Raw genomic sequence first — 22,378 nt, forward strand, 5'->3', positions numbered from 1 at the left:
ACTGTGTCACTTGACTTCTCTGCCTCTCTCTCTGAGTCATCTTTCTCAGAAGTGTGTTTCCAGTGCGGAGCTACAAGACTCGGCTGGATTTGAAACTGGACTCATTCCCGGCTCGCTGGCAGTGACAAACGGTAAGACTGGTTTCTTAACTGATTCACATTAACTACATGAGGTCATATCCTACAGCGACTATAATCCTGCAGGATGGTGACATTTACAAGTAATTTGTGATTTTATATCTGATTGAATCAGATTTTGGGGACTTTTGCCAATCTTTTATTCCCATCACATTTAAATGTAAGTAAATAATGAGAGAAAATGCTACTTAACCAAAGTCTTCACTGTCAGGGTGGGTTTTACACTGTGGTTTATATCTGATATTCTGTAGCTGTTGCTCAAAATACAACTAACTGGTATTTTCTGTTGGAAAAAAACATCTTTAATAACTCATTTTTGTTGCTCACTGCTTCTTAGAGTGTAAACGTGTACTTGAGGGCATCATTTCAAACTTTTCAAAATCACATTTTGCCATTTTCGGGTTGCTTTTCTTACTAAAGTCTGTCTGAACATTGTTTAGTAACTGTCCTGCCACCACATAAGAAAAGAGCTCAGAGGATGTTGACATACATAACTGAGTCACCGTCAGTTATTACCATTCACAAAGCCATAACTTTAGGTCAGGTATCTATAGCGAAAACCTAATATGATTTTAGGGTAAGTGCATATCTAAAACAAATAAACAGTATTTTGCCAGTGGTAAAAGAAACATTCAAATATTTTACTTAAATAAAAGTAGCAATACCATGGTGTAGAAATACTCTGTTTCAAGTGTTGCACTACAACATTTTACTCAAGTAAAAAGTAGGCCCCTCCCTTTTTTAAAAATCTAATCGCACCTTAATCTGTAGTATTACATTGTGATATATTTGTTGATTAAATGACGTATTATTAATCTGAATCTCTGAGGTAACTTTGCTTGCAATCTGTTGTCATCCAAACTAGTCAAATACCATAACTTGGTCAGTGAACCTAAATGTCAAAATATGACATGCTATAGGTAGCCTCCTTCGTCAGTTTTTGACGTTCTTGGATGGCATCTGAATTGACGCTTGTCACATGTATTGTGTCTTTTCAAAATACATTTCCATTTTCACAGGAAATGTACACTTTCTGCTCACTACATGCGTACACTCTTTTTGAAAATAAACTTACTACATAGTTAAAACACCTTGTTTTGAGGTTATTTCCTTAGAGGTAGGCATATGTGTGTATGTAGGCAACAACAGTCTGTGGTTAGGGTCAACATCACGGCTTGGCTTAAAATAAGTATGGTTATACTTACGTCATGAGGAAGTTCCACATAGGAACTTCCAGACAGGGACTTCCTCACTCCTAATACTACAATTGTTGGTTAGAAACTGCCTCTGAGCGTTGGTATCTGATGCTGAGATCACTGACTAAGCGTTGGTATTTGACAAGTTGGGAATGAGAATGGACTGACTTTCAGTTAAGTGAGGAGGAAACTCCACTTTCACAGAGGTACCTTGTTGCAGAAGGCAAAATAGATTGAATTCGTGTTCAGTGTATTTTAATGTTTGAAAAGAAAAAAAAAAACAACTTAAAAAATACTATCAAACACTAACTTGGCAGCCACCCTGCAGTACCTCAGAGGAACCACTAGAGGTTGTAGAGCAGCAATAGAAATAACCTATCATGTAAAGTTCCTGCTTCAATAGTATCCGAGTGTACATTCACCACAGCATTTCTTTGTGTGTGTCTCTTTATCATACCTGCAGAGCCACAGTTGGACTTTACATGCTAATATCCAGAGGGAAATGATCTTTTATCATTACAGGCAGATCCACTGGGGCAACTTTCCCACAGTAAATGGGCTTGCCTAGTTTAACTCTACGTCGATCACTGGACTCCCACGAGGCTGTTTTTTTTTTTTGTGACTTTCCACCCACTTGTGTGTAAAATCAAATGAACCCTCCCCTCCACACAGAGCCCTCAGTCTGAAGTCTAACAAAGCTTTGAGCTCACATGGTGCAAACAGACGGGACAGATAGATGAACAGGCGCTGTGAGTATCCATCCAGCACTGCCTACCTGCTTGCATTATCTTTAACCTGTAAGGTAGCCTCAATTTGTATTCTTGATCAGTTGGATGTGTGTCATCACAGCAGATTACACTAATATTACATAAACAGCTGAAGTGTCTCTTTAGTTTATCATTCTGTGTCTTATATTAGAATTAGCTTTTATATTAATGGGTTATTATTGCTGAGGCATGAACTTGTGAGCAGCATGTTATGTTGCAGCTGGTGGAACTGATTTAATTCCTTACTGCTGTGTACTTTCTGTAACATTTAACTGGCTATATATCATTTACTCATGCACTGTAGTCCTTTTTGTGGTCCATTTTTTAATCACTTGTGCCTAACTTGAGTATTTACATTTCATGCTCACTCCACTAAAATTCTTCTCCTGACTGGGATGTCGTCAGCCTATTAAAGCTGGGGTAGGCAGTTTCATTTTGGCACCATTGGGCAAAAAATCTCAAACTGCGAGCATGTTGTAACTCAAGTGGACTGAAAGAAAACTACACTTCTGCCCCTCCTCTTGGCTCTGTTTTCATGTTTTAGAAAATCTAGGCTGTGACGGGAGACTTTGGCCGATCAAAGGTCAGTTCAGAAAAAGGGCGTTGTTATTGGCTGTTCTTCAAATGCACAGGTACATGCATGTCCCATTGGTGAAAGCCAGATTTAATGTTAGAGAACCCTGCAGAAAAAGATGCTATTCCAGCATTGGCAGAAACTGCTTGAAATGCAAAGCAGCCCAAAAAAGGAAGATGGACTTTTTAAACAGAGAACCTGGCAATAAATGAAACAAAAACTGGCAGTACTGGGGGAAGCCTTTCAGAGATGGAGAGAAAGTGTTGCCAGTAGTTGAGCCTTCTGGTAAGTGAAAAGGCTCATGGCTGCATCTTTAAGCTCATGTTCATGTAGCTAATGTAAGCTTAAGCCTTAAATCACAGTGTGTCCTCCGCCTCACTCCCCACCGCTACAGACCACCTCACCAGGAGGAGAGCAGGCAGCAGCTGCGCAGACTGACCCCCAGTCAGTGGCTGTAGCAGCTTGAATTCGGCCAGTGCAAGCCCCGAGTGCTGCATGTCACAGTGGGCTGGTGGGCTGGTGGCCAGCTGCAGGCGTGGTCTAACGTGTAACGGCAACAACAGAAAGTTTGCTGATCCGGCAGGGGGTTGGGGCTGTCTGGTCCCATAGAGCTGGAATTTGCACTGGCTGGATTCAGGTTGCTTCTATGTGCATTCTGTGTCTTCCAGCTGCCCCGACTCCCTGCTGGATCAGCAAACTTTCTGATGTTACACAGTAGTTACATTGCTGTCTGTTTCGCTACTACCAGCTGCAATGGTCTTGCTCAATACTGAATTATTTTCAGATCATTTAAAAAATATTAGTTAGGTAGATACAGAAAAAATATAAAAACAGGGTCCAGGTTGAAAAATACCGAAGATACCCTTTAAGTACAGCACTTGAGTAAATGTAGCCTAACAGAACTCTTGGTCTCAGGCTGGGGATCTCCAGGAGAATGTGATAGTTTATACTATCTGCACTCTGTAGAAACTCTCTGCTCTTATCACTCTGCAGCGAGGCAGAATGAACTCACATTACTTATTTCAGTGACGCTACAACAGGGAGGAAGAGTTCGGGTCAGGACATCATGTCCAGATGTCAACAATGATATTATCATAGCACAATGATTAGCCTACAGTCACAAAATTATTTGCAGACTTTGGTGTCTTTAGATCTTTCTTCCCAAACTAGAGGATTTCATGTCTCCACATACAGTGTTTTCCAGTTTTGTTGCCAATTGTAGTTTTTCTGTTTCAGCTGTAAGACAAAGACAGCTTATTCCTTACATTAAATCCAGACACTGGCACTGCAGTAACTTGTGACATTTCTGGCAGTTTCAAATCTGTTTTTCTTTTTGATTTTGTTGCTCAAGCAGAATTTTTAATGTTTGAAGACACAGTGAGATGAAAAATATATTTTCAAATTCCCTGGTTCTCATCTTAATTGTTCATGTATCTGTTATTACAGGTGGTATGTGTCAAAAACATAATTTTCTTTGAGTATTTTCATATCAAAATTCCCCTTTACTGTTCTTGTAAAACACAAATATTTTTGATGACTCTTCTTTATCCAATCAAATGTGATATGTGGTGAAGGGTTAATCTTCGGGTCTAAGAAGCAAAGCTAATGTGGAAATGCTTTAAATCTGCATCCCTTCTAATGAACAACAGGGGCATCCAATTGTATACAAGTACATGAGAAAATGACCCTACTTCTCATTTGATTTATTACCTCAGTAAATGTTTTCGTAATGAGTTCATGGTCTCAATCACTAGATTCAAGTCTTCTTCAGCACAGTATGATGTTCATTTTGTGAATTATGGTCCAATTTAGAGTTAAATAGATGATAAAGCAGGGTATGCTTAAGGGCGTGCTTACCTTGTGATCGACAAGTGGCTACCACTGCAGCACTCTCTCAGTCAGATCCACCCCTCACTCCTCCACAGCTCCACCCTCTCATCCATATATGGTCACTTCTGGCTGCAAAAAAAATAAGACAGCAATGACCAAAATGGCAAATTTAAGGTTTCACAATGGTAGTCAACGAACCACTGGGTGACGTCAAGGTGGCAACTTCCACTTCTTTTATGCAGTCTATGATGGAGACACATTCTTCATCATTTTTCCATCTCATTTATTTGTAATCTCTGCTGTCTAAAAAATTTTACAGCCTTTGGTCCTGTCCTGCTGTTATTACAGACATGTCTGAATTGTAACGTAACAGAAGCTAAGGAATTATCTGCCAGTTCACTGTGACTTTAGGTGGAGTAGTTGAGCGCATGTACTTAGTGATTTTGCTCTGTGTATGCACACTGTTGCACAAGTATATCTGTGAATGTTTAAAATTTTAAAATGTCCTCCCTCACAGCTTCGTCTGATCATCATGGATGTCTCAGAGGAGGACTACTACTACTTCCACGAAAACATCAGCTTCAACTTCAGCTACGACGACTACCCTGCCCTCTGTGAGAAGGGTGACGTCCGTTCCTTCGCAGCCCTCTTCCTCCCTATCATATATACTCTGTGTCTGGTGGTGGGACTGGCAGGAAACGGTTTAGTCGTGGCGGTCTATGCTTACCACAAACGCCTCAAGACCATGACGGACACCTTCCTGACTCACCTGGCTGTGGCTGACCTGCTCCTGCTCTTCACGCTACCCTTCTGGGCTGCTGATGCGGCGAGGGGCTGGGAGCTGGGGATGGTCGTCTGTAAGATGGTGTCAGCTTGCTACACGGTCAACTTCACTTGCTGCATGTTGCTGCTGGCCTGCATCAGCCTGGACCGTTACCTGGCGTTAGCCAGGGTGCGAGGTGAAGACCAAAGAGGGCGGCTGCAGAGGATATTCAGCAGGAGACACTGCTGGAAGGTGTGTTTAGTTGTTTGGGTGACAGCTTTCATCCTTGGTCTCCCTGATTTGATACTCTCAGAGGTGAGATGGACATCTAATAGGAACGTCTGTCTGGCTGTCTACCCTCCATCGATGGCTGGAGGAGGTAAAGCTGCTCTGGAGATAGCAGAGGTGCTGCTGGGGTTCCTGCTTCCTCTCCTGGTGATGGTGATCTGCTACTGTAACATGGGCCAGGCACTAAAGGCCCTCCCTGTGGAGAGCAGAGGCAAGAAGTGGAAAGCTCTACGTGTCCTTCTAATAGTAGTGGGTGTGTTTGTGGTCACTCAGCTGCCTTATAACGTGTTGAAGGTCTACCGAGCGATGGACTCAGTCTATGCCTTAGTGACCCACTGTGGGACAAGCAAAGTATTGGATCATGCCACTCAGGTGACAGAGAGCTTGGCCCTCACTCACTGTTGCCTCAACCCCATCCTTTATGCCTTCATGGGCTCGTCCTTCAGGCAGCACATGATGAAAGTGGCCAAGAAGTTTGGCGAGAAGAGAAGGAAGAGGAGGAAGAGGAGGGAAAATCCTGCAGAGGAGGAAGAGATGGAAATGTCATTTAACTCCCACAGTGCATCACAAGAGACAAACACATTCTCAATATGATTGAGCACAGGAGTGTCATGCTAAAAGACATCTATATGAATCATTTTTATTATAGTAGAACAGATACAGCAGCAGTAGAAGCATGCTTGACAATCATTAAGATGTACAAATATTCCACTGAAATTTTAACATGTAATTCTCTCCACATTAAAAACAGGAGGTTGTCAGCTGTATTTTCCTCCTCTAGTTTGTTAAAATGGCTTTTAGCAAAGTATTTTGTTTACTTATTAAGACCAAAGAATATTACATTGTTTTTGGTGTTTTTTATGAATGAAAAAAGGACTTGGTTTTGTGTTTGGAGTGATGTTTTGTCAGATTCTATACCCTGGTCCAATGGAAACCTGGTCTCACTCCAACTCATCAAATACTGAGGCTTGGTCACTGGCCCTTGGCGTCAGATAGTGATGCACCAAGGCACCCTTAGCAGTTGTATGAGACACACTGGACGGTGGCATCATAGTAGTATAAAAATGCAAGAAAGTACACATAGGTGGCCAGGTCAAACAAATTCTGGACTTTCACCCAGAACTCCGGTGTCCGTCTCCGGTGTGACACCATAAATTAGGCCAGTCCAACTTTATTGCAAACTTTACCATTGGCAACAAGTAGAATATTATTTCACTGTAGAGCTGCAAGCAGGGTTTAAATTCGCTCCCCCCCCCCTCTCTCTCTGTTTATGACGAGACTACTGCTGTGGGACACAAGCTGAGAGTCACACACACACACAGTGACAGGGCTAACTGTTAGCATCACACAGCTAACGCTACCCAGTGGTTATGTGATGTCATTATGGTTAACAACAAAGTCAAGCTGTTGAGGTGTCAGTGTGAGATTAACAGCTTGTGTTGGATGTCAACCACTGCTGCGAGGCTTCTGCCCAAGTGGCAAAACATGAAGAGTAAGGATGAGATCACATTGTGCCTGTGAAATCCTGAAGGGTCTGTTTTAAGGACAACCTAGCATGCTAGAATGTGTAGCATACTGTGCTAGTGACGTATGTCACATGGCGCTGCATTTGCATTACATTCAGTGTTGGGCAGTGAGTAGTTACATGTAATTATATTACAAAATAAATATATTTGTGATTAGTTACAGTTATTGAGACAAAATATGTGAGTAAATTACAGTTACCAATTAAAATGTTGATGATTACAACAGTGTTATATCCAAATACATTTGCTATAACAAGCTTATATGTAAAAATAACAGTCATTCTGTTGCTTTGCACATTTTCGCCATGTGGGAATGTCTTTTTCTTTGCACAGTCGGTATCCAGACATTTTTCAGTTTTATTGCCAAGTTTAAAATAACTGTTTCAAAAGTAATCAATAAGTAATCAAATTTAATAAATCACATTACTAATAAAGAAATATAGTTACATTTCTTATGACATTCATAACAGGGTAACAAGTAATCTGTACCCTATAAGATTTCAAGAGCAACCTTCCCAACATGGATTATGTAAGTAAAAAACATACTTATTTTATGCCAATATGTGCTATTGTTGCCTAAACCTCAGTACCAAAGTAAACTTAATAACAAAGTTTTTTACCTACGTTCTGCACGTAACAAGCTCAAACTGCTATGAAAATGCAAGTTTATTCTGAAAGGACACAATGCATGTTACAAGTTTAAATTGACACGTTGTCCCACAACCTTCAAAACTGACGCTAGAGGGGCACCTGAAGCGTCACATTTTGACATTTAGGGCCACTGACCAAGTGGCAGTATTTGATGAGTTGGGAGTGAGAATGTGCTGTGAAAACAATATTTCTTTTCAACAGTATTTATTATAGTTAGCATGACAATGAACTCTTTAAACTCTGATTTACTCTTGTTCCACAAGTTTAACAGAATCATAATCTATGAGGTGACAGACATTCCTCCAGTATTTCACATGGGGCATTTAACACTTTTCAAGCTGCCCACAAAGCATAAATAAGATAAATACTTGAACTTGATACTTTTCATTACACTATACAGCAAGTGAAGACAAGAAGAATAATGAGGTCAATTTTATAAACTAAATGGGCTGGAACTTTTTCTAAAACTTTGTAATTGCAACTTGTTTGAAATAATGCTTGTTTATTTTTTGCAATCACCTTAAAAAAATATTCCTGATTAAGTTGATGTTACACATCTGCACAGCCTGTAAACTAGATGCACTACACATGCCTGCACCTCAGATATGAAGCAAAGAAGCATGATTTTCTATCTCTAATATTGCTCCACTTGACCTGTGTACCTTTTAGTCATGTGTTTTATTTCTCACCTCACGTTGACTTCAAATTCCTGAATATTAAAAGATACCACATTTCACTTTGTTTACTCTGGTGGTGTTACTTGCAGTCTTGTGCCAAATCTACATCCAGTGGGATTTAACTCCCTTTTATGTGGAAAACCTCGGCTTTAATAGTTTCCTGAGTACCCTGGAACATCTGAGGCGCATTTACTGCACATGGACGTCACAGTTTATCTCTGCAGCCGAGTGTGCACAACACGCTGGAAAACAACTTCTAGTAACCTTTTTACGAGGTGATGAGCATCACTCTCTTGATAGTTGCAAATCTTATTTTTTAATTGGGATGTTTTTCTCTAAGACTGAGTTAGCCCAGTGAGATCACTCAGAGAAGCAGAGAGAGGAGTTGTTGCGCACATTCAAATATTTAGTCATTCACTTTTGAAAAGTCCAGTATTAGCACACTCCTATTTAGATAAACACAAGTCAGCGTTATTTTTGCTTGACCTTTGCAAACATATTGCAACATCCCCTTGTACAAAAGGCAAGTTTACAGTATTTGTGTAGCACCTTTCAACAACAAGGCAATTCAGAGTGCTTTAAATAAGACAGAAAGACATTTTTTAAAAGATATTTAAAAAAAGAAATCTAGATTTCTGGCACATCCAGTTATACCTACTCAGTGCTTGTGCGAGATCATAGTCACCAAGTGATATTTTATAAATCTGATTGTGGTTTGCATAACTGTTGTAAAATACTTTTCGTTTTCCACAATCTGAGCAGGTGGAAGAATGCAGATGTAGAACAGAAGAGGCCCCAGAACGAGAGCCCTGGGGGAGTCCACGTAATTTTTGGATACTCAGATGTGTGATAAATAAAATAATAAATACAAAGCAGTCCCTGTTCTTCAAATAGGATTGAGACCAGATTAGTACTGTGCTGCAAAGTCCAATCAAGTTTCCAGTCTTTAATGTGGGAATAGTATAGTACTACTAGTATCTATTAAACAGTAGTCAATCAAGACCTTAAAGGGGAGCTACGCACTATATGATATTTCTATGGTTTAAGACAGTCAAAAAATATTAGTGAACATGAACAACTCTCTCCCAAATCCAAAAACTAGAGTACTGAAGCTCAAATTTGCGATGTAATAGGATAAAAAATCTGGAGCTGCTCCATGGACAATAAAATGGGAAAGATGTTCTCAATGACCCAGGGGAATGTTCTGAGGATAATGGCACATTTTCTGCTTCAGACTGAGAACACTACAAGGACATGAAGTTCATTTGGGAACAGAACAGGACAGTCCATGGTACAGGACCACGGGTGGAACAGGTGTGATGTTTTAATGACATGTTATGTGTGAGACCCACCGTGGGAGATTTAAAAAGTAGCGGTTAGCAGTTAGCGGCTAACCCAATGAAGAAGAACAGTGGCCACAAATGTCTGCAAATTTGGAAAACAATGTCTAGGAGCTCCTTGGGCTCTGACCAGAGGTCGGGACCAGCTACCATATCACAAAGACAGTAAATGATTGTTGGGTAGAGGGAATCTCTCGCGCTTCAGCCCTTCCGCAATTGGAGGTCGGTGCTTCTCAGAACAGAACCATATAGATCAAAATAACCCCGTGGAGGAATCCACAAGAAAAGCACTGGAGCACTCAGATCACTTGTGATGAATTTATTAATGACTAACGTTTCGACGCCAACTGCGTCTTCATCAGAATCAAAAAGAAAACATAAGTACAGTAAATGATTGTTACTGACAGGTTGATGCCAATGTTGCCAGTGGTACTGACGAATATATGTCACACTAGAGGCCAATGCTGATGTGTTACGTCATGCTGTCACACCTCGTTTGATTCTGCAAAGCTGCAATGCAGTGTATAATCACACACTGGAGCTGAATGATGCCACCGCCATTTTGTTCTGTGTAAAAATGCAAAGGAGGCTTAAAGAAGGGACTTCATAGAAGCTGTGTAGCGCTATCTCTATGTAAAATACCCTATGGCATCACAAGTTTGAGAATTCCTCTTCTGGTTTCTGGCTTTGAGAGAGAGTAGCTCCTGGTCCCAAACACTGAGGGAACTTTCCTAGGCCATGGAAAAAACACATTGGAATTCCTAATTTATTTATTAAAATTTAAAGGGTGTTCCCCTTTAACAAGAGCAGCCTGTGTGTGTGTGTGTGTGGTGTAGTTGAAAACCTGCCTGGAAAACCTCAGAGCAACTTGTTAGGTGCCAAGTGGGTGTTGAAAAACAGCCTTCTCAATGATTTCCCTTAAAAATGGTAGGTTTCATTTGTGCTTAAATTGTTCATTAGTGAGTTGTTTTTTATATCAACTTTTTAAGAGTGGCTTAGAGCTGCAGTTTTTAGAGTCTGTGGAAAACAGCCTGGGCGTAAAGCGTTCACTATGTGCAGAAGGTCTGATACCATGCAGTTGAAAACATTTTTGAAAAAACTTGCAGGTTTTCAGATGTTGCACAATTTCCTCCAAGATTTTATAGCTGGTTCAAATCAAGTTATGCTAAACAAATGTGCTATATGAATGCAAGGACAATAAAAACTCTGTATGTGATGTCAGGGAACTGACAAATAATGAGGCAGATTCATTGCATGACTTTGTGGATAAAGTTCAGAGGTCACTGACACAGGGAAGTTCATCAGCAAATAAAACATCTTCTCCAATTGTGAATAAAACAAACACAGCACTACATAGTTTAAATATTTTTGAATTTGTTATTTTGCCTCAATGCATGCTGCAGTTTGTTGTCACATTAATCTCTGAGACTAAATGTAAACCCACTAAGTTCTCACTGGAATTTCACAAGTTCTAAATGTTTCTTTTCCACTGTAATGTTTTTCTTAGCTGCCTTCCTGTATCCCAGCTGGTACAAATCAAGTGATGCTGCAGGTCATACTCTGGCACATGTGCGGGCACATCTGGAAACCATTTCACTGAGGTTTGCCATCTGTTAACTGTGCAAAACATTTAACTCAGCCAAAAATCAAAAAAGTGTTTCAACCTGGGGATCAGTTAGATAATGTGTGATTAACAAAGACTTCTGTATGGTTTGAGACAACCTTGACACTCCCACAAGTCTTACATGATAAGTTTAAGAGACTTCATGTTAAAATAGTTTGGAATTGTTTTCCTCAACTAATTTCTTGAATCAAATTATGATCATTAGTTATCAGAAAAGCAAAGTTTGTAAATCAAGATGAAATCCGTTTATTGAAAAAACTTTAAAAAATGTGCAAATAAACAACAAAATGTAACAAAAACATGACTTCTTGCCGTGAAAGTAAACTATAAATATACAAAAAGGCCACTTATGGCTCTTAACATCTCATATTTTAATCACAAATATGGCTAATTCACTTCTTAAATTACAATTAAGGCACTCAACCAGCTTCAGTTTCAACAAACTAGAACCAAGAATATTTTTTCTTAAATTAAAAAAAAGGAAAAAAAGAGAGAGAGAAAAGAGAGATTAGTTATTCAAATATATAACTCTTCATGCAAAACATTAAAAAAATTAGAGGCCTAAAATGGCAGTGACACAATAATTTAGAAATGAAATCTTTCTGGCATTTTTACATGAGAACAAAGTCAAGAAACATAACCGAAACATTCACTCATTAAATACAATATGCCATTTATCAAATATAACTATAGCACTGGGTAGGTTTTTATACAATCACTTTCCATGAACAGAAAGTTACTCACATACCCTGAACGAGACCATCAACCCTGTATGTAATATTAGAAAGGAGCCAATACTGTGTTATTACCAGTTCCTGTGAAGGCAAACACTGTCACAGTCCCAACCGTTCATACGCGGCGAATAGAGCAGTTGTCAAGTCCCAGATATCCACAGGATGTGGAACATTACAAAGATACAGACATGCAAAAGTGCAGTCGGAGGCTGAAGGATTTCTCCTGGCTTCTCATTTCTCTGCTACGCCGTAGATATTCACCCAGAAAATTACATAAATATCTCATGGTGAATTAGTTTACTTTGTTTTGTGTTGGCTGAAAGCATAAGGCCAGTGTGGTAAAGTGAAGCTGTCTGGCAGCCTGAATGTGTGTAAAGGTTTTTTTTCTTTAAATAACAATAGTATAGTATAGTATCACTGTGCAATTATAACAAAAATGGGAAAAGGCATCTTTAAAGCATCCTTACAGAGAGGCAAAAGTGCCTCCTGAGTACTGCAGAGGTGCTGTCAGTCATCAGTAGTTGAGGATTTGCACATCAAACAGGTCACACACTCCCTCATTGTCGTCCAGGTTGAAGCTGTAGTCTATTCCTGTGTGAGCATCAACAGAAAAACACACACTGTAAAACATGAACAAGACAAAGACAGGTAGAAAGACTGCTTACAGATTTTTGCCATGCTAGCAGCACAGCTCTGTGAATGGCAACACTGGTCCATCAACCTTTTTGGTCCACACTAAAATGTCTCCTAAATTGTATTTTGGATTGCCGACAAATTTGATCTGTAGCAGTGTAGCTGGTCTTATTTTAAGTTGAACATTTATAAAGTGCGTAAAGCCAGGGTTTGAGATGCTTACCATCTGTGGACATCAGCTCATCAATCAGGTCGACAGCTTCTACAAGAGAAGTAAAAACACCATTTCATTTCACTGTTACTGACTGTGTAACAATTTCTAACCACTAAAATTGGATAAAGTAGTATAGCAAAAACATTTATAAATTATTTAGCCATTTTCTGTCACCAGGTCAGATCCTAAAGCTTGTAAACAAAACTGTCAGTATAAACAAGCTCAGATGTCAGAACCATAGCTGAAACCAATGTGAAACAAACATCTAACTGCCCCTGAGCTTCATTGCTGGATGCAATTACAGACTCAACAGTGTAGCTGGGTTCACATTCCTGTGCCTTACCCTCTCTGTCGTCCTTCATGTGGTCTCCAGCAGCGTTGAGCTTCAGCAGGCCGCTCACGTCCAGTACAGACTGGAACTCTGGGCCCCCTAGGTCCATCTGCTGCTGCTCCAACACTGCTGTGGACTGACTGTGACACTCTGCAGGGAGCATTGGAGGTGCAACAACAATACTTAGCTACGCAGTACAGTTTTGTTGGAAAATTGTTTGTGGAATATGTGTAATGTTACGGTCTGGTGAAATCTGCACCCCAAACTGACTCAGTTTGCAGTCTGTGGACTTCTGTGTGGACATCTGTGGACATAATTCACAGAAGTTGTTTGCAGAAGTCCCTGTGGACTTGAACTGTGGATTTAACCAACCCTCAGGGTCTGAGATGGGTCTGCAAGTGTGCTTGACGTCACACATTTGGATTCAGCTAAAAGTTATGACATTTTCAGAAATGTGCTTCGTTACTTTAGATGAGAAGACCGATACTATATGATTGATAACAATATTATGCTACATCCAGCAGCTGGTTAGCTGATCTAAGCATAAAGACTCCAGGAAGTAATTGTGCCTGGCCAAGAAATAATCCCAAATATAACCCCTTTATATCCAAATTATTTTTTAAATGACCACAAAGAGATGCAAAGGAACTGCAAAGAGACAAAAAAATACAAAAAGAGGCAAAACCATCACATAGTCTGTATTTCTTCTCCTGTGCAGGAGAGGTGGTGGGGCCTTTTGCATATCTATGCCCAAGGGGCCCCTCTATCTTACAATCGGCCCCTGACGGTATATTTGGTTAGTCAGAGTTCCCAGCATTATGGTGTCTAACAGTAAAAATAATTCGGTAAATATCCGGCGTTGCCATCGTGGTAATTCCTCTTTTTTTCCTGGAAGGAAGGTCAGACTGAGTTTCACTTTGACTGGGTGACTCAGTTTGCATGTTGGCCAGTTTCATCTGTGCTTAATCATCCTGACTCAGCCTTTTATTCAAATTTCTATGAAATCATTTTTGCTTATTCGTATATATAGACTTTTAACTTAGAAACCTGGATCCGGATGAGGAAGTGGTTTGTCTTTAACCAACACTGGAAGTTTATTCTGTGTTTAGTTTGTTCCCATGATACGATGGGGGACAGATGCAAATGCAAAAACTACAGAAACAAGGCAACGCAGGGTGTCATGTGTGATATGTATACAAAATGTCTCTGCTGCAGCATTACAGTGCTGCAAATCTGCTGCACCATGTATTACTAATGACCATTTTTTTAACATAAGTTTGTAGATGTTTTTCCTTACAGTGCAGACAACCTTTAGTTCTGGTTTATTTTAACTGTACAATGTAAAATCAACTTCTTGAAACTTTAACCTTGATTGAGTAAGGCAAGCCATTATGATTGACACAGTGTCAGTTACATTATGATCACATGGTATTACAGATGCAAGCAGTCCTTTTTTTGAACTTATCGTGCTCTTGCAAGTCAGGACAAGCTGACATCTGATATTCCTGGGTCAGATGATAACAAAACTTTTAAGCAATATTCAACCAAATTCACACGATTCTTGTCTTAACGGCAATGCACTACTTTCACTTCTTGGACATGGGGGCGTCTTTGAATGCAACACACTTCAACAACAAGGAGATCATCACATATTTCCAAGCTGCTGAGTAGATAAGAGTAGAGTTACACTTAAAAGGAGATCAGCTAATGGCGTTAAGAGTTTGAAATTCAACCTGACAGATTAAAATGAATAATGTCTTTGATGCCAAGTATTCATTAGCTGTGTCCAAATGGTGCAGTCAGATCGAAACTAGCTTCCCATTCATTTGTGGAACGAGGGCGAGACACACACTTGTGGGTCTGTTGTATTACTTTGCTGCATTAGTTTTGGTTGGGTGGTAAGGCAACTGAGTCTATATGTCTAGTGGGCTTGTTTCAGCGGGCAATATCATCAGTACCACACTGGTCTTTCTGCTTTCATTTAACTGAGACATCCATCACTGTGACATCCAACACTATTTATGATAAGACACAAGACAAAAGTGTAACTGACAAAACAATTAGGAGGAACTGAATCTTAATGTCCTCTGACTCATGGGGTGGAGGATGTTATTTCAGAGAGATTGTGATGGAGGATTTTTGAAAGAAAAATTAAACCTCTCTGTTTATTCACTATGTAAGTGATACTGTTTTTGATGGGGGTGTTTTTTTTTTGCTATTGTTATAATGTGTGGACTGTAATGTGGCCTTAAACCAATATTTTATTCATTTTTATAAGCTATTGAAGCTGAGGCTGGCTTTATTCATTTAATACCTACTATCAATAAGCCTCTATTGCATGTGTTGAATGTTTCTCTGCTTAAAATATAAAAATCTGATTGTAAAGCCAGGTTCTCGTCTGTTAAATTTTGTTCACTACGGTCTAAAACAAGCAACTTCATGTGGTGGTTTTCTAGGGGAACTTAATGAGCATTAAAATTCTCAAAGTCCCTGTCCTTACCCATCTGCACATCAGGAGGGGTGGATGATGGTGTCAGCACTTCATCATGCTCTGGCAGCACCATCTGGTGGTCTGAGCACAGAGAGTCCTGGCTACAGTACGAGCAGGTGCTGTTGGAGGTGGAGTACACGGACGTTGAGAGAGGGAACCTCTGTAGGCTGGCGGGGGTGCTGGGTGGAGTTGGCATTGGACAGATGTCATCAGTGGGTGGCAAAGAGAAGACCACAGGTATTGTGGAGTGTGGATCCCTGTTGATGAGCAGGACCTGGATGGGAGCCGAGTGGCTGTGTAGATTCACCTGGTACTTCTTCTGACCAGTCTGGCCCTGCGGCTCAGCAGCATGGAGATAATGTTAGCATCATTACAACAGCTATAATCTAAACACAAAATGGATCACATGACTACTTGAATGCTAAAGAGGACACTTTACTCTATGGGGCATCATTCAGCTCATTTTCTGGTTTTATTAAGGCAACTACTGTTCTCACTCGTTTTCACAGTGCAGCTTTTATTTCCCTCAGTAGGTGGTCAAAACAGAGTGTGAACACTGGACTTAAACTCAACGGATGGCCAGAAAGTCAAGTCAAAATGAATGATAATGTTACTTCGTAACTACTGGATGTTTGAATGGGCAACTTTTCGTAACAAGTCCTGCTTATAAACTGAAAAGGTGATAGTAGGACAGTGTTGTGTTCACAACTTGTTTCTGCTGCCCCCAAGTGGCGGCAGGATTAATACCAGCACAGATGAGTACCGTCATCATTCGGACCAGGTTGTTAATGAATGGAGGCTAAGGCACAGCACCTCTGGTCTCACTCAAGTTATTAAAAGGGAGGCTTCTGTACTTTTGAACCTGGATATTCCCATATTTTTATGTCTAATTGGAAACAAAATTCTTTGAAATTGGACCTGTACTGAGGGAAATTGTGACAGCTGCTGCAGCAAAACAAGCTGCAACATAATCCCTACAGGCAATTGTACAATTCATGTAAAAGTGCTCGTGTTTGTCACTGGCAGGCCCAGGTTGTTTTTAGAAGAGTCTGACAACATTACAGAAAAGACCCTACAAAGAAACTGAATATTTTTCCTTACCTTTCCCTGATCTGGTCCGTTTGACTATGTGTATAACTAAGCCTTGCTCAAGGAAAAGTCTCTGATATATTTTCCACATTGCCAAAATCAGCAAAATATTCAGCAACAACACTGAAAATCTCTTAGATAACACTAAGCTACCCTTTCTAACACAACAAACCTTTCCTGGCACTCCTCTCTTTATCTCTCACTAACATTTCCACTGTTGCTTTTTTACTGCAATGAGTCACCTCTTGCAAGATTTCAGACCTTCTCCTTGAGCGAGGCTTAGTCACAATAACAAACAGAAGGTACAGAAAAACATTTCGTTTCTCTGGAGGGACCTGTTCATGATGTTATCAGACACTTAAAATAACAATCTGAGCCTGTCAGTGGCAAAAACAAGCACTTCTAGTGGACTTAAATTAATGGTACACAATTGCCCATAGGGATTACATTGCAGTCTTGTCACGGTCTCTCTCAATACTGGGCCAGTGTCATAAATTGTTGTCTCCATTACTCACTTAGATGCAAAAACATGGGAAAATAGATTTTAGGTTAAATAATACCAAAGTTTCTGTTTAACTTCAGCTCCAGGCGATACGTGCTAAGCAGCCAAGTGTGCTGAGAACTCTGTGCCTTACTAGCAAGATTGTTGTCTATATTCAGTTAGACTTCACATGCTACAAGAAACTTACTATTCCATTAGCTTGCTTTTCTAAAATGTATAATGTCTATAAGAGAAAACTTGTCCTCCTGATGACTATTACAGAAGTCCATGTATCCCGACCACCAATGAAAGCTTGTAAGACGAACCATGTCAGGTAGAGGTACCTCAAGCTGGGTACCAGCAGGAGCCACGACAGCAAGAACAGTGTCTCCGTTGAAGGCACTGCAGATGTCTTCATGTGTGACAAATTTATAAGTGGAGAGGTGTTAAGAAAAATAAGAGCAGGATTACTTCTAGGAGGGAAATGGAGACAATAAACTGGAAAAACAAGACTGTCAGCATTGTGCAAGTCAGGATTAGCCTGTCTGTGATTTCACAGGAGACTGACAATAGCAATTAGATTTATAATCCCCCCTTTATAGTATTTTCTCTGTTCAATAAGCAAACAATGTTAAAAGGATCAAGTGGAGATTTCTTTCCTCTGAAATAAATAAAATGGGCCCCATGAGGACTAGAATTACAAACTGTAGAAAGAGACAAATACAAATCAAGATCAATGACATCAAACATGGAGCTCCAGTAGTAAATGTTTTAAACACTTAAGGTCAGTTCAACAGTAAGCTGCTTTTTGTAGAAAATGGTGATGTATCCGCTTTTAATTTGCCTGACATTCTTTGTTCATGCAAAATTACAGTTTGTGTACACAATATTAGAGAGTGAAAAAAAGAATATGCAAATCCACTGACCTGAATTACAGCAAACAAAAACTGAACAGCCTTAGAATAAGAACAAGCAAACCATCTGTCTTTAATGCCAGGCATAAAAGGATATGTGCTAGTGATGGGGTCATGGTTAAGGTGTTTGATGATCTCCTCTAGCCATGCCTTCTGGTTGTCCAGCTCTTTCTCTTGGGCCTCCAGCTCAGAGATTTGGGCTTTCAAACCCTTCACCTGGTCCAGCACCTCCTGAGTTTGGCTGCCTGAGTTCTCCCCCCTAAAAGAAGAAAACAGATCAGAGAAGAAAGAGAAGAAAGACTGAGGTATGAGCACCAGTCCTATACAAGTAATGCTTTTCTCCATTTTCTCGGGTTAAAAGCTTCAACTTAAAATTAACTTTGGCTGCCAACAGCATAAAAAATGTTGGCATTCACCAGCTACTGAGCCAAGGGTGAGGGAAGAAGATGCTACTTTTCATGTACAAAGCACAGGGAGTGCTCTAAAATATTTCCCATTGACAGGAGTTCATAGATATTAAAGGCAACTGCTTACAAGTATTTCACCGATTCAAAAATATGAAATTAATTTTTGCAAACCTCCACTGGATTATGTTCTTGTTTTTCTTCTCGATCAACCCCACTCCTTCCAGTACGTTGGTGATGTCGTATATCCTCCTCTTCTGCTTCACTGCCAAGCTGTCTGCAGCCTGTTAATTCAGACAGACATTTCCAGAAAGGGTCTTATTGAGTGGCAGCTTAATATGAACTCTTGTTGAGAAAAAACATCACAGACACTTTTACCAGGCTTCAACAGGAGACACAACATTTCTGTGACAAAAATTTCTGGGGGAAAAAAAGAGAAAGAGACGCGAACAAAGCCAACAAATGAAGGATTTGGCCAAATTAAGCTGCACAAACAGAAAATAAAACCCCCTTGGCAGAAGAGGACAGTTATACAATAGCAGAGAAGGAAGGAGGAGGGAAAGGGTCTAAGGAGCCTGCTGTGTAAACATTACCCAGCTTTGGCGCGCAAGAAGGGAGGGAAACTACTTATCAGTGTGATGAAAAGAAGTAGATTTGTGGAAGACACTTCAAATAGGTCTGGCAAGGATGCATCTACAATGTAAACCCTGAGGGCAGCTGATGATACAACAAAGTTTATGACAACCTTGATGTTTGAGGGCCAGGGGTTTGAAAAATTCACTGTTCACTGATAGCCATAAGAAAAAATATTTGAAAGATGGTAGGAAGCAAAATTGTACAGAGGAACATGAGCAGATATATTACAAATACTACAGACTATGTTCTTCTCTATTATCAAGTCTATAAAACATCAGAAAGCTGTGTTCATCCCAGTTTCTCACAGTCCAAGTAGACATCTTCAGCTGTCCAACACATAAGGATATTTAGTTTACAAAATGATAAAATAGAGGAAAGCAGCAACTTCTTACACTGGAGAAGCTAGAAGCAGAGTTTTGGTATTCTGGCTTCAAACGAAATACTCAAAAGAATTAAATATCAGAATAGTTCCTGATTAATTTCCTGTCAGTCTACTATTTGTTGCAGCTCTAACTGGCATGATGACTTTAAAGGAGATGGTGCTTAACTACTGGTTCTCAGTGTGGAGGTCTGGGCCTCCAGGAGGTTTAGACTAATCTAAAAATCACTGTGGAAATGGGGAAAACAGAAAAAGAGACAAAACTAGGTTTACTTTTTTTTTAGACATTCCTCTTAATCTTTGTATTTTTCCCCATATGTTAACAGCTGTAAAACTTTGATTAAAATCCTAGTCCCAATTAAACACCTAATCCCTTTTATTGGCTTTTATATGACAAATAAACACCTGTCTCAATTAGACGCCTGGTGTAGTTGCCAAGCGGTTCATTTTTTATTTATAGAAGTTCTTTGGATGTTGGCTACTTCAAATTATGTGTCCATTCCTCGATTACCCTGTAATTTATTCATACCCCTTTAGTGTGTAACTTTCCTAAAATCAAAATAATCCAATGGATTTTTCATAAAAATGAATCCAAGTTGTGAGTATTGTTTTAACAGGATAAAGTGGTGTTGTGTAGGTATGCTGGGTGCCGTAATCATCGAGTGCCATAAATCTCTCTCTGATGCATCGTCCGTCAGAGCTAGATCTGATGAATGATTCATAATTGTTATATTATCCAAAGACGATTTTTTTATACAAGTAACAATTATACCAGTTGAAATAAACAGTTTGATTGTATTTCCTGATCTTTGCTGTACAACAGTTTGGTGTGAAAGGAATAAAGCCTGTCCCATATAGACGCCTGTCCCAAATATAGGCCTGTTGATTTCAGTGATTTAAGCAAACAGTAGCCCGGGCGACTAAATGAAGTTTTACAGTATTTTATCATTACTACTGTGTGTTTACAGTTTAACCTGGGCCCTAAAAATAAAAAAATAAAACAATGCATCATGTTTTTGCTACCCTTGTAATAACCCATAGATATATGCAAGCTGTGGCACTAATAGGGCTTTTTATAAGTCTAAATCAACATCAACAATTGTATTTTACTGATTGGGCTTAATATATTTGGTTATTTCTAAAGAAGCTCCATCATATATGTAGTTACACATTCATTTATGATAAACATGATCTCAGATGGGACTCTATGTTTGTGGTGCTAGTCTGTTTCAAAGGGGAGAGATCAATAATCCGAGAATACCGTTTGTGGGACCCCTAGCCTCACTTTAAGGTATAGTATAAACTGGTTTATTTCCATTAACAATCTGACGACAAACTGGCAACCACAAATACCCTCAAACAGATAACGTTACAGCGTTTACTGCTTGTGAGCGTGTGTTACTGAACCCATAAACGAAGGGGTAATGGCGGCTCGCTAGTCCACCTGTTAACCAAATCAATGCACCTGACTGGCTCCGTTTGTGACTGACAGTTCTTTGTTCCCAAGGTGGCACTACACAACACCGAGTAATTCCCCCCAAAACATCCCGGAAACAACAACACCGAGCCGGCTGCTGTCGCCGTTTCACTGACCACTTTCAAATCAAGGACGCCATCCTTCGCTTCTTGTAGCAAACTGACAAACTTCATCGTGAGGAGCCCCAAACTTTTCTCATGGCGGCTTGGTGTCGAGCGTACAGTCTCCGTCGTCTCAAACTCCATCTTCTTTCTATAAAACAGAGTCTTACTTATTCTAAGTCAGCTGTCTGTCTTAACTACAAATAACTAGTATTTCTTTCTGACATACCGCCTCTGTTACCTCAACGGGACGACAGCAGTACCTGTGGGGTTTTTAAATCAACGGACGTTACGTTGGGTTAGAGTTGCCATGGCAACCCTTGTCCTGCTCGTGCCCCCCCTTCCCTGTCAGCGATGCTCCTCCTAAACCAGAACCTAGCCCCGCCCCCTTCTTTTCAACGGGACAGACAACGTGATCAGGTACTGATCAATCAATACTCATATGTTGTGCCGACTCTTGCATTTTTTTTGGCAAGATGTCTGTTCTTTTATTTCCCAGTAAACTGATATTAAATTTTCTCTTTCTTACGAATGTATTGTGTTCATGTTGTTTATTAATTAAATGTTAAATTAAAAGAAAAAATGGCAGACAAAAGAAACAGAGCTAAATTTGTCCATTCTCTGTGCTCACAATTAATTTCTTCGTATATGACAACAATAAATACATCATACAGTTATCTAAAAATCTACTTATTTAATCAGTTTTTGTCTTTTTCTAAAAAAAAAAAAAAAAATCCTTTTTTTTGGATTCTGTCTTTTATTTATTTACTTTCATGTTTCATTTGTGATGCACTTTGTATGGCAAATTCATAGATGAAATATGCTCTATAAATACATTTCTATTATCATTTCCCATAAAACCTTTAGTAAAGTAGATCCAAGAGAAAACACCAGCAGACTGTTTATCGCGTCAGGACTATTGAAACTTAAAGTTGATTTATGGACACTGTTAATTATGTATTAAACAAAATTCTGAGTGTTACCAGAACACTTGCAAAAATTGTCTGTTTTTATTTCAGAGGATAACCGGCAGAAGAAAATTTCACCTCAAGCACCAGTTTGCACGGACTACATTAAAAAAGATGTGTATTTTGGTGGTGGGTGTTAAACTGTGGAATTGT

General features: G+C 39.7%; 2 protein-coding genes across 5 annotated transcripts; one reads left to right on the forward strand and one right to left on the reverse strand.

Moving 5' to 3' along the window:
* Positions 1-35: 35 nt before the first annotated feature.
* On the forward strand, positions 36-8,465 carry ackr4a (atypical chemokine receptor 4a). Of its 3 annotated transcripts, none has more exons than XM_033650082.2 (2): positions 36-131; positions 5,022-8,465. In XM_033650082.2, exon 2 carries the CDS (start codon positions 5,037-5,039, stop codon positions 6,147-6,149), a length of 1,113 nt encoding a protein of 370 aa, XP_033505973.2. In that variant the 5' UTR covers positions 36-131; positions 5,022-5,036; the 3' UTR covers positions 6,150-8,465. The 3 variants fall into 3 exon arrangements, with proteins under 3 accessions (XP_033505973.2, XP_078029173.1, XP_033505972.2); XM_078173047.1 differs by lacking the exon at positions 36-131 and adding an exon at positions 1,756-2,135; XM_033650081.2 differs by lacking the exon at positions 36-131 and adding an exon at positions 1,910-2,082.
* A 3,138-nt stretch (positions 8,466-11,603) lies between these two features.
* On the reverse strand, positions 11,604-21,539 carry e2f5 (E2F transcription factor 5). 2 transcript variants are annotated; one of them, XM_033650098.2, is made up of 8 exons: positions 21,273-21,539; positions 18,839-18,948; positions 18,358-18,519; positions 17,691-17,781; positions 15,786-16,110; positions 13,298-13,435; positions 12,964-13,002; positions 11,604-12,698 (listed from the first exon to the last, which is right to left on the reverse strand). In XM_033650098.2, the coding sequence occupies exons 1-8, from the start codon at positions 21,399-21,401 to the stop codon at positions 12,622-12,624; spliced, it is 1,071 nt and encodes a 356-aa protein (XP_033505989.1). In that variant the 5' UTR covers positions 21,402-21,539; the 3' UTR covers positions 11,604-12,621. The 2 variants fall into 2 exon arrangements, with proteins under 2 accessions (XP_033505989.1, XP_078029174.1); XM_078173048.1 differs by having other exon boundaries at positions 17,673-17,781.
* Positions 21,540-22,378: the final 839 nt, after the last annotated feature.

Source organism: Epinephelus lanceolatus, chromosome 12 (assembly GCF_041903045.1).
Source record: "Epinephelus lanceolatus isolate andai-2023 chromosome 12, ASM4190304v1, whole genome shotgun sequence".
Classification (NCBI taxonomy): domain Eukaryota; kingdom Metazoa; phylum Chordata; class Actinopteri; order Perciformes; family Serranidae; genus Epinephelus; species Epinephelus lanceolatus.